General features: G+C 50.1%; 1 protein-coding gene across 1 annotated transcript in view; it reads left to right on the forward strand.

Moving 5' to 3' along the window:
- LOC141088043 (SITS-binding protein-like) overlaps nt 1–13,210 on the forward strand; it is a 141,525-nt gene that overhangs the window by 36,333 nt on the left and 91,982 nt on the right. The window contains exon 3 of the mRNA XM_073573901.1: nt 9,703–9,910. Within this exon, the coding sequence (XP_073430002.1) occupies nt 9,703–9,910 (208 nt within the window). The remainder of the gene's footprint in view (nt 1–9,702; nt 9,911–13,210) is intronic.

The following is a 13,210-nucleotide window of genomic DNA, read 5'->3' on the forward strand; positions in this document are numbered from 1 at the left end:
ATCTCTATCTATATCTATCTATCTGTATCTATTTATAGCTATCTATTTCTATATATCTATCTCTATATCTATCTATTTATCCATTATCTATCTTCTATCTATCTATTTATCTAGTGTTATACCCTATGAGGGGGCAGCATTATATTCTATGAGGAGGTACATTATTCCCTATGAGGGGGCAGCATTATACCCTATGAGGGGGTGCATTATACCCTATGAGGGGGTGCATTATACCCTATGAGTGGGGGAAGCATTATACCCTATGAGGGGGTGCATTATACCCTATGAGGGGGCAGCATTATACCCTATGAGGGGGCTACATTATATTCTATGAGATGGCTGCATTATATTCTATGAGGGGGCTGCTTTATATTCTATTAGGGAGGCTACCCCAACTCCTGCTACATAACTAAGACCTGTACTGCCTTATATTATACCCTGATATTAGCGCGTTTTACCGCACAATTGGTGGTCTTGTATTTCTTTCTATGCAGCTACATAGTGGGCCCCAAGAATGATTTTCTCTGGTGGGCCCAAGGTGTTCCAGTCCGACGCTGCTGCCACCCCTCCCGCCACCGTAGAATAATGTGTGCTGGGTCAGCAGGAAATGCATAATATGGGTTAAAGGACATGGATATAGTGTCTGTTCTTCAATTTTTCTCCATTTGACAGTATGCAAAATGAAATAAAATCAAGAGAACAATAGTAGCCAGTGTGCTTAACATTGATTGTATCTTTGGGCTAACTGAGATATTCCAAATTGTTGTGGTCGGTGAAGATCAAAAAAGAAATTTTGCAGCCTCCAAGACATGTTGACTGGTTTCACCACTAGCAACTCACGGGCACTAGAGATGAGCGGATCTTTTGAAATACGTATAAATAATTTGCCGATTTTGCCAAAAGCTCACACAAATATACAATTTACAGAAAATAAATTTGCATTAAACTCAGTACTGGAAAATTGTTATTATTCAGAATATAGACATGGGGGAGAAAGAAAGAGAGAGAGAACCTCACTGACAATAAGAGCTTAAACTCTACAGGCAAGCGAGAGAGAGGACCCCGCTTACCAGAAGAGCTTACACTCTACAGGAGAGAGAGGACCCTGCTAACCAGAAGAACTTACATTTTACAGTAGAGAAAGTGGACAACACTGTTTATAAGAGCTTACACTCTACAGAAGAGAGAGAGGACCACGCTGACCAAGAGCTTACACTGTACAGGAGAGAGAGGACCCCGTTGACCAAGAGCTTACTGTACATTCACCAGGAATGAAAGAGGACCCTACTGATCATAAGATTTTACACTTTACAGGAGAGAGAGACGACCCTGCTGACCATAAGAGCTTACACACTACAGGAGAGAGAGGACCCTGCTGACCATAAGAGCTTACACTCTTACAAGAGAGAGCGAGAGAAGACCCCGCTGACCATAAGAGCTTACACATTGCAGAAGAGAGAGGACCCCACTGACCATAAGAGCTTACACTCTACAGGAAAGAAAGAGGACCTTGCTGATCATAAAGGTTTACACACTACAGAAGAGAGAGAGGAACCCATTGACCATAAGAGCTTGCACTCTACAGGAGAGAGAGAGAGGACCCTCGGACCATAAGCTTACACTTTACAGGAGAGAGAGAAAGGACCCTCTGACCATAAGAGTTTACACTCTACAGGAGGAAGAGAGAGGACCCTGTTCATCATAAGACATTACAATCTACAGGGTGAGCCTTGTGTATGGATACACCTAAATAAAATGGGAATGGTTGGTGATATCAACTTCCTGTTTGTGGCACATTAGTATATGGGACGGGGAAACTTTTCAAGATGGGTGGTGACCATGACGGCCATTTTGAAGTCGGCCATTTTGCATCCAACTTTATTTTTTCCAATGGGAAGAGGGTCATGTGACACATCAAACTTATTGAGAATTTCACAAGAAAAGCAATGGTGTGCTTGGTTTTAATGTAACGTTATTCTTTCATGAGTTATTTACAAGTTTCTCTTTGTTTACAGTCATTGACATGTTGCAGAGGTTAACACGTCAGGAGCGGATTGAAATTGTGTTGATGTCTGGTGAATGGAGTACCTGGGTCATTGCCGCAGATTTCAATGTGAGACACCCTACGCAAGAAAACTGTCACCATTCTCATTTTATTTAGGCGTATCCATATAAATGACCCACCCAAAAAAGTTTACCTCATCACTGAACATAATGTTCTGTGTAAACTAAGGGTACTGTTCCAATTCTTGTTTTGCCCATTCTGTAAATTCAGCACGCAGAGCTGTGTTATCCTCGTTTAGTTGCTGCAGCAGCTGGATTTGGTAAGGCTGCCATTTGTCAGTAGCTAATATCCGTCGAAGGAAAGTTCGACTGATGCCAGAACGGTGCACTGAATTTGTAGAAGGGCAAAACAAAAATTGGAACGGTCCCTCAGTTTACAAAGAACATTATGTTCAGTGATGAGGCAAACTTTTTTGGCCATAGGCCAGCTAGCACGGGAAAGGAACAGAAGGAGAACGACGTAGAACTGCAACCTAAGCTTCCATAAGAGAGAGAAAGAACAGTGCGGAACGAAGGAGTAGGAGAACAGAGAGGAGACGTGGGTTGAAAGAGGAACCCTGCCTATAGATTCTCAGCGCAAGGCCGGGGCCCAGTCCCCGAGGTTGTATGGACACTTATGGTTCTGCAGCAGACACCGGTGGAGTAGTTGGCTGTAAATGCACTACTCCCATCTAAGACTTGGGGTACAACAGCAACTGAATAGAGAGCCAGGACTCCAGAGAAGGGAGTCCCCGAGAGAGGCTACAGCTGTCTGCCATACGAGTAGAGTTGTTAGGAACATCTGACAGGAGGAACTCCAGAGTACCACGGTACTGGAGCTCTTCACACCTTAAGGCGCAATAGAGCAGTCGTTCAGGAAAGGTACATGTTGGCGGAGTGTTGGAGAGGAGAATCCTGACATGCCCGGGAGGTTGATTGAGTCTCTGCCCCGGAGGACACGGCACGGAGGCAGGCACCAGTGTGTACCACGGACTGTGAGTAAAGCTTTGGTACAGCTTCACCTGTGGGGACCTACACCATCTATGCTACAACACACCATCAGCCCCAGAGGATCTGCACGCAGCGTTGGCTTAACATCTTGCTTGCCAAACACCACAGGTGGCGTTACAAACTATTCCATTCCATTAACTACATATTCATTCCGCCATTGACTTGGGCTCCCAGGGCCACGGTCCGGGTCACCGCTGCTGTGACACATTCCACTGACACCGGCCCGGTATCGAGTACCCCACAGCCCTGGGAGAGCGACCCAATTTGGTATCACGAACAGGATGACGAGACCCGATGCCATCGGGTTCTGTGTGCCTAAGATTTGTTGGACCTTATACTTTTGAAAATGTGCAGAAGACCTGATTTGATGGACTGTAAAATGGACATTAGAAATGGCCGCTGGCACGGAGAAGAAGGGCGTGAAGAGATAGGAGGTCCTAGGAAAAGACCGCGAAGAGTCTTGGGCCTCCCCTGCCTGAATTACTATGTGACAGCAACATGGCCCACCGCCCGAGGGTTTCGTATACTGGCTTGGTATGGAGGCGCTGGAAGAAGACGCTGCCCCCGGAAGGAGGGGCAGAAGAAGCCAGTGGCGGGAAGGGGGCCGAGGCAGGAAGAAGAATGCCAGAACGCCATTTTGGAGAGAGGGAAGGAGGCCTGCGGAGCGCGGGGAAATGGATCTCCCTGGCGCCATGGCTGACGGCTCCAACCTGATCTCCGGGATGAACCGCCGGCAGCTGGAAGAAGAAAGAGTCGAGCTGACCACCCGGCTGCAGTTGAGACAGGAGGCCTTGGAGAGACTGAGCCGGCAACATGCCCAGGAGGAGCCTATGCCTGTGGTACCCGCTCCACCGGTACATGCTACCACTGCATCGGACTGTCCTCAGGCAGCGCTGATCTACACTTCCACGCTGTCCGTGCGGCTGAGTGCCGCTTGCCTGAAAAAGTTACCAAAAGGCCCAGGGGATGAGACCGTGCTCCCGCCCGGACCTGTCGCGACTGCGCAGGTCCCTACCGAAGCCCCTGCGGACCCGGAGACACCATCGGTATCACCACCGCCGGCACCCGGACCGACCAATCCGGTGGTCAAGCCTGCACCGGAGTAGAGGCCCCAGGTACGTCAGATGTCCCTCCACCTGGGAAGGCCCTGGGGTGTACCATGGTTGCAGCGGCTGGCCAGGTCGTGCTAGACCTGGTCTGGGACCGGGATGACTGTCCCCAGGGGGAAACATCAGGACCCCCGACGGTGGCACCGCGGTGTAAAACCAGCTTGGAGCGGTCCCGGGAGGAGCGGGAGGAAGATGAGAACTGGGCTAGTTGCCAGGCTACCATCCGGCAACTGGCAGCTGAATACCAGGAAAGGGAGCAGCGCCGGCTAGCAATACTAGGCCCAGATCTAGCCAGAAAATAGAATGCCCGTGTTGGTCAATACGGGCCCCGGGATGCACTTGGCTGGGGGCAGGTTTTGAACGTGAACCAGGAGAAGGGTTTCGGGTTCATTGCGGACCCCAAAAGAATAAGTGATCTCTTCTTCAGCCGGCAGGACGTGGAGCCCCATCTGAAGAGGGGGCATCCTGATAGGAATCTGCAACCTGGGGAGTATGTGACATTCACTCGGCATGAAGGACTCAGGGGGTGGTATGCCCTGAATATACGCTGTATCCCAGAGGAGCTTCTGGAGAGATACAAGCTGAAGCGACCCGCTGCACCTCCACCCACAGTTGTCACCCAGGCTGCTAGAACACCGGCTGCCCTTGCATCAGCCCCAGTCCGGCAGCCTAAACTAAAGGTCACCATCACCAACTGGACACCTTGGGAAGAGGAATACTTGAAGATGGCCAATGAGTACCTTGCATCTGGTAGCGGTACCCAACCTTCCAGAACCCCAGGAGGGGACCACAATTAGAAAACTTTCAAAATCTCACTGTTGTGCCTGTTTCTATTTTTGTTGGTTATCATGTTTTTCTGGTAGCACTTTGTTGCCTAATTTTTGCAGTGGCAGCTTTCTCCAATTTGAACCACAGTGATCATAAACTTGGAGTGTATCACAAACTCTCTTGTAAATAGTTTGCACCTCTTTAGGTGACCTATCTTGGTTTTACAGAAGGACACTTTGCGAAGATGATGTTTTGCATGGACACTTTTCGAAGATGATGTCTACCTCAAAGGCCACTGCAAGAAGTCCCGGCTGGGAGCGGTGTCTAGCACTTACAAGAATCTTTGAAATGTTTTATTGTTGATAATGTGCTTTATAAGAGTATTAGTAATTGAGAAATGGCTTTTAGATAGAGTGAGAAATGTTTTGATACAGAATTCAGAATAAAGAATGAAAGTAGACAGGTGACGGACCAGGTACATGCGGTCAGCGTCTTGCGTCTAGAAGAGACAGTGAAAGTAGAAAAATGATCGAGAAATGTGTACTAGAGAAGGAAAAGATGAATAATACTGAAGTGATAGTGAGTCACAGATAATGGCACTTAGAATGAAAAATTGCACTTTTTGACTTGAAATTTAGTTAAATAAGAATTGCTTGTAACGTTCAAGAATAAGTACCTCCTATACTAGGAAGTTTAGTGTAAGAATTGTTTATGCAGCATTATAAAAATTTTTGTATGTTCCTGTACTGTCAACTTTGTTGTCTTGCAGCCCGCGGACGTGCTGTGTTTAATGGGGGGTATGTGGCGCCCCTGAGGCTCAGTTGCCACAGAGGTACAGCACCTTCTCCTAAGGTGTAGTGCCCCACCACCTAGGTAAGTTGGCGGCTCCTTTCCACACTCCATCACTCGCATCCCACACGGCAGGGTAGTTCAGCACAACCACAGTGAGGGCTCTCTCTCCTCCTAGACATTAGGAGTGCCTTGGTGGTTCCCTGCTTGGAACACTGGATGTGCTGGGAGGTGGGTGGAGTTGAGATCCATATAAAAGGATGGGGAAGGTTTAGAATTACAGAACAGTCTGGAGGTCAGGCGAGAGAAGGACAGTCCGTCAGGAGAGTCTGAGGACGGGTCTGAGAAGGAGTGCTGCAGTTGCCTCAGTGATCTGAGCCAGCTGACACGGGAAAGGAACAGAAGGAGAAAGACGTAGAACTGCAACCTAAGCTTCCATAAGAGAGAGAAAGAACAGTGCGGAACAAAGGAGTAGGAGAACAGAGAGGAGACCTGGGTTGGAAGAGGAACCCTGCCTATAGGTTCTCAGCGCAAGGCCGGGGTCCGGTCCCCGAGGTTGTATGGACACTTATGGTTCTGCAGCAAACACCGGAGTAGTAGTTGGCTGTAAATGCACTACTCCCATCTAAGACTTGGGGCACAACAGCAACTGAATAGAGAGCCAGGACTCCGGAGAAGGGAGTCTCCGAGAGAGGCTACAGCTGTCTGCCATACGAGTAGAGTTGTTAGGAACATCTGACAGGAGGAACTCCAGAGTACCACGGTACTGGAGCTCTTCACACCTTAAGGCGCAATAGAGGAGTCGTTCAGGAAAGGTACATGTTAGCGGAGTGTTGGAGAGGAGAATCCTGACTTGCCCGGGAGGTTGATTGAGTCTCTGCCCCGGAGGACACGGCAAGGAGGCAGGCACCAGTGTGTACCATGGACTGTGAGTAAAGCTTTGGAACTGCAAGCCCTGGTGTCTTCCATTCCTTTGTGCGCTAACACCGTCAGCACCGCTACATCTGGGTTCCAGCATTCATCACACCGCCTGCGCCTGTCCTCATCTATTGCAATTACACTGCGCTGGGGGTACAGCTTCACCTGTGGGGAGCTACACCATCTATGCTGCAACACACCATCAGCCCCAGAGGATCTGCACGCAGCGTTGGCTTAACATCTTGCTTGCCAAACACCACAGGTGGCGTCACAAACTATTCCATTCCATTAACTACATATTCATTCCGCCATTGACTTGGGCGCCAGGGCCACGGTCCGGGTCACCGCTGCTGTGACACATTCCCCTGACACCGGCCCGGTACCGAGTACCTCACAGCCCTGGGAGGGCGACCCAATTTGGCGTCACGAACAGGATGACGAGACCCGATGCCATCGGGTTCTGTGTGCCTAAGATTTGTTGGACCTTATACTTTTGAAAATGTGCAGAAGACCTGATTTGATGGACTGTAAAATGGACATTAGAAATGGCCGCTGTCACGGAGAAGAAGGGCGTGAAGAGATAGGAGGTCCTAGGAAAAGACCGCAAAGAGTCTTGGGCCTCCCCTGCCTGAATTACTATGTGACAGCGACATGGCCCGCCCCCCGAGGGTTTCGTATACTGGCTTGGTATGGAGGCGCTGGAAGAAGATGCTGCCCCCGGAAGGAGGGGCAGAAGAAGCCAGTGGCGGGAAGGGGGCCGAGGCAGGAAGAAGAACGCCAGAACGCCATTTTGGAGAGAGAGGGAAGGAGGCCTGCGGAGCGCGGGGAAATGGATCTCCCTGGCGCCATGGCTCACGGCTCCAACCTGATCTCCGGGATGAACCGCCGGCAGCTGGAAGAAGAAAGAGTCGAGCTGACCACCCGGCTGCAGCTGAGACAGGAGGCCTTGGAGAGACTGAGCCGGCAACATGCCCAGGAGGAGCCTATGCCTGTGGTACCCGCTCCACCGGTACCTGCTACCACTGCATCGGACTGTCCTCAGGCAGCGCTGATCTATACTTCCACGCTGTCCGTGCGGCTGAGTGCCGCTTGCCTGAAAAAGTTACCAGAAGGCCCGGGGGATGAGACCATGCTCCCGCCCGGACCTGTCGCGGCTGCGCAGGTCCCTACCGAAGCCCCCGCAGACCCGGAGCCGCCATCGGTATCACCACCGCCGGCACCCAGACCGACCATTCCGGTGGTCAAGCCTGCACCGGAGTAGAGGCCGCACCGCCAGGAGGCCCCAGGTACGTCAGATGTCCCTCCACCTGGGAAGGCCTTGGGGTGTACCACGGTTGCAGCGGCTGGCCAGGTCGTGCTAGACCTGGTCTGGGACCGGGATGACTGTCCCCAGGGGGAAACATCAGGACCCCCGACGGTGGCACCACGGTGTAAAACCAGCTTGGAGTGGTCCCGGGAGGAGCGGGAGGAAGATGAGAACTGGGCTAGTTGCCAGGCTACCATCCGGCAACTGGCAGCTGAATACCAGGAAAGGGAGCAGCGCCGGCTAGCAATACTAGGCCCAATTCTAGCCAGAAAAGAGAAGGCCCGTACTGGTCAATACGGGCCCCGGGATGCACTTGGCTGGGGGCAGGTTTTGAACGTGAACCAGGAGAAGGGATTCGGGTTCATTGCGGACCCCAAAAGAATAAGTGATCTCTTCTTCAGCCGGCAGGACGTGGAGCCCCTGGATGTGCTGGGAGGTGGGTGGAGTTGAGATCCATATAAAAGGATGGGGAAGGTTTAGAATTACAGATCAGTCTGGAGGTCAGGCGAGAGAAGGACAGTCAGTCAGGAGAGTCTGAGGACGGGTCTGAGGAGAAGGAATGCTGCAGCTGCCTCAGTGATCTGAGCCAGCTAGCACGGGAAAGGAACAGAAGGAGAACGACGTAGAACTGCAACCTAAGCTTCCATAAGAGAGAGAAAGAACAGTGCAGAACGAAGGAGTAGGAGAACAGAGAGGAGACCTGGGTTGGAAGAGGAACCCTGCCTATAGGTTCTCAGCGCAAGGCCGGGGCCCGGTCCCCGAGGTTGTATGGACACTTATGGTTCTGCAGCAGACACCGGTGGAGTAGTTGGCTGTAAATGCACTACTCCCATCTAAGACTTGGGGCACAACATCAACTGAATAGAGAGCCAGGACTCCGGAGAAGGGAGTTCCCGAGAGAGGCTACAGCTGTCTGCCATACGAGTAGAGTTGTTAGGAACATCTGACAGGAGGAACTCCAGAGTACCACGGTACTGGAGCTCTTCACACCTTAAGGCGCAGTAGAGGAGTCGTTCAGGAAAGGTACATGTTGGCGGAGTGTTGGAGAGGAGAATCCTGACTTGCCCGGGAGGTTGATTGAGTCTCTGCCCCGGAGGACACGGCACGGAGGCAGGCACCAGTGTGTACCACGGACTGTGAGTAAAGCTTTGGAACTGCAAGCCCTGGTGTCTTCCATTCCTTTGTGCACTAACACCGTCAGCACCGCTACATCTGGGTACCAGCATTCATCACACCGCCTGCGCCTGTCCTCATCTATTGCAATTACACTGCCCTGGGGTTATAGCTTCAACTGTGGGGAGCTACACCATCTATGCTGCAACACGCCATCAGCCCCAGAGGATCTGCACACAGCGTTGGCTTAACATCTTGCTTGCCAAACACTACAGGTGGCGTCACAAACTATTCCATTCCATTAACTACATATTCATCATATTCATTCCGCCATTGACTTGGCTGCCCAGGACCATGGTCCGGGTCACCGCTGCTGTGACACATTCCCCTGACACCGGCCCGGTACCGAGTACCCCACAGCCCTGGGAGGGCGACCCAACTGCCTATCTAGTGCCTACTGAGTTAGGAACCTCTAACCTTTTATTAAAAAGTAGCAATGATTGACAGGCATTGTCATTTCATCATGCCACCACAGGATTAGGTAAGAGAACTAGGAAGGATTCTCTTTGTAACTGTACAATATTCTCTGCATTTGGTGGATGATGTATTACTATTATTATTACCATTATTATTATTATTTACTAGGGGTTTCAGTGCTAATCAATCCAGATACTCCGATTGCCATGACAATTGAGAGGAATAAACATTTCTGTGTGGAGACACCAGCGAGCACTGAGAGGTTTCCTTTGCAATATACTGTATGTGCTGGGCAGAACATCCAGACTGTTCATCAAGAACTAGGAAACCAGCTGTACAAGAACCAGAGGAAGCTCCCCAACCTCAGCATTGTCAGGTAACCCCAAACCACAGGCAAACGGATCATCTTAGAGTTTTTGCAGCATTCCCGGAATTGTCATTTAATCATTTTTTTCCTCATATGATGGGTCCAGTTTCTGTCCTTATAATGAATAATTGTAGAGAATCATATTTCTCTGGCCATAAACTTTTCTGAGAGTCCTTTAAATAGGAGGAAATAGCAATTGCTTGTAAAGCAGCTGCAGTAAATCACTACACTGTGAGCAGCGGCTATATTCACACCGTGGCATTTTGATTGACAACCGTTCTGCAACGTATCTGAGAAGAGCGAGCTGTCAGTCATAGTGTCGGGGTCTGAACGGGCTCCATGACCGAAAGCCGGTGGCTCCCTGAAGGAAATAAGTTTTTTTTCTCCAGGTAGCCGCACCTATAGTAAGGGGGCTGCGCAGTAATACCTGCAAATTAACCTTGCTGTTGAAAAGTTCCCTTTAAATGCTGTTAAAGAGATCCTGTCACCAGGTCTAAAGAGGATAGTTTTTGCTTTTAGTCAATGACTACCACATTCTGAGGATTTTTTTCTGTTTAAATCCACCTAACGGCTGCAGAGATGTGGACCTTTTTATTAACTCCGCCCAATATGATCATTTTTGTTATTCTTTACAAAGAGGCTTTGCTCATAGGGCAATAATGCAGAGCAGCCTAGAGACACGCCCCCAAGGATCCTGCCAGCAATACACTCAGCACAAACAAAAAAGCCAACACCTCTGGAACTAGAGAAAAAGGTAGGAATAAAAAGGAAGCAAGACCAGGTCACTTTGGATTTTCTGCCTATTTAACAGCTATTCATGCCACCCTGTTAGTCATATAGAGAAAATTAGAAAAAAGATGCATCAGTGTATCTACAAAAAATAAGGTTAATACATTCCCTCCAAAAGCTTTGAAATTAAGAGCTAGCCGATCTTACAGAAGTGCACAATTCTATAATACATTTTCACATTAAAAGGCTGGTAAGGCACAGTAAATGGCGGCCTGACAACTGGCCGGATGAATGAGTAAGGGTGGTTTCACATTAACATTTCAGGGCGCAGCGGCGGCCTTTGCACGGCTGCCGCTAAGCCCCGCCCCTGCCACGCCTCCTCTGGTAGCTCCGCCTATGGGCGCATGACACGGCATGCGTCCTGCATCCCCTATCTTTATCACTGGGGACGCAGGCCATGCACAGTATGCGTTTGGCGGCGCATGCGTCCTTTTGACGGTGCGCCGACGAGCGCCAAACACAACCTGCTGCAATTTGGTTGTGCTCGGCGCACCGTTAAAAGGACGCATGCGCCGCCAAACGCATACTGCGCACGGCCTGCGTCCCCAGTGATAAAGATAGGGGACACAGGATGCATGCAGCGTCATTCGCCCGTAGGCGGAGCTACCGGAGGAGGTGTGGCAGGGGCGGGGCTTAGCGGCAGCCGTGCGCAGGCAGTCGCTGCTCCCTGAACCACTAATGTGAAATCACCAAAAAGCAGGTAACGGCTGCATTGTCATGTGGGCCGCTGGCATCAGTTCCTATCCAGAGTGCATCAGTCGAGATAAAGTTGCTTCTACGCTCTGCATAGGCAGCAACCAACATGACGGAGTCAGAGCAGCTAATAAATCATGGACACTGCACTGTGCTCCCCGCATGTCTGTGCCATTTCTTGAATTTACTTTAATTGTCATTTTGTAAGAAAAGAGATGAGATAGGGACCTTTTGGGAAAGCTATTCCAGATGACCCAGATTCCTACATAGGGATAGGGCTACAGCTAGGGCTGAATAACTCTAGGGTTAGGGATAGCATTAGGGGAATACAATAGACATAAAGATGTCACCTGATTTGAATTTATATTGTTTTTCTTTAGCGTATATTTTTAGTGTGATTTAAGCAAAAAGCAGAATAAGGCCTCTTTCACACATCAGGTTTTCGCCGTCAGGCGCGATCCGGCGCTTTTGACAGAAACCGGATCCGGCCAAATGCAATGCCGGATCCGGTTTCCCCCCCATTGACTTGCATTTGCGCCGGATCGCGCCGGATGGCCATGCGTTTCATCCGGTTTTCGCCGGATCCGGCAATGTGTCGCAATGTGTCGCGATCCGGCGTCTGGAAAAAACGTCTACTGTAACGTTTTTTGTCTCCGGCGAAAAAGCCGGACACGCCGGATCCGGCGCGTCCGGCTTTTTCACACAATGAAAGCCTATGAGCGCCGCAATGCGCCGGATCCGGTTTTTTGGTCTGAGCATGCTCAGTAGCTCTGCCCACAAGACATATATAAAAGCAAGACAGTGGGACCCACAGCCACACCCAACATGCCACCCAAGACAGCAACCAGGCGCAGGAGAAGGCAGGAGACATCTGCAGCAGCACCATCAGCACCACCCCAATTGGAGCAGCATGCTGAACAACGGGAGGGGAGTCCAGCAGCAGATGAGAGACGGTAATTATCAAATCACCCATTCCTCCAAACTAGGGCTATTGAATATCAAGATATTCATTGGCCCTTTGTTTCTCTTTATTCAACAGCCGCCCAATAGATGCAGCAGCAGCAGCAATGGCAGCAGCTGGAACACCACCCACAGGCATGGAGTGTGGCCACCAGGAAGACAGCACATCATCTTCAGGGAGCCCTCCCTCGCATCGTCAGCGTTTGACGGTAAGTTTTTATTTCCAAAATCCATCTTCTCTGTAATATATGTCTATTCACTGCCTTTTATTTCAAAACAGGAATCACAAGATGAAGAGGAGCTCCCAGAAGAAGAAGGAAGGGGTGGACAGACACCTGGAGTGGGCTCACAATTGGTAAGTTTTTTGCATCAAACGCAGAAACACAACATCACACTACACACAACACATAGAAAACAATGTTCTGCAGACCACACACAGCAAACAAATGCCTACATCCAAAGACATAACATTTTTTGTTTTCTTCTCTAGTCTTCCCAATCTGGTGCTTGGCCAAGAGGTCCTCGCAGTGCCTCCCAGGGTCGTCGGCGACAGCAACGCGGCGGTCACCAGCGTGTAAGTATAAATATTTTTGCTTTGTTTTTTTGCACTTTTTATTTCATTTCTTTTGTGGAGGCTAATTATGTTATTTTTGTCTTTTTCTTTAACAGCCTTCACAGCGTGCTCCCGACTCTGACGGTGAGGATGGAGGGATTGATGTGGACCGCCTCATCGATCTCGTCAGAGAAAGGGAGCCGCTCTGGAATATGGCTGACCGCCGCCACGCTGACCTGATCGTTACCCGACGACTCTGGGAGGAAATCTGTTCGCTCCTTGTGGGCCGCTGGGAGGACCTCGAAGCTCGGGCC

Source organism: Dendrobates tinctorius, unplaced genomic scaffold, assembly GCF_039654945.1.
Source record: "Dendrobates tinctorius isolate UK_male_01 unplaced genomic scaffold, ASM3965494v1 ptg000037l, whole genome shotgun sequence".
NCBI lineage: Eukaryota > Metazoa > Chordata > Amphibia > Anura > Dendrobatidae > Dendrobates > Dendrobates tinctorius.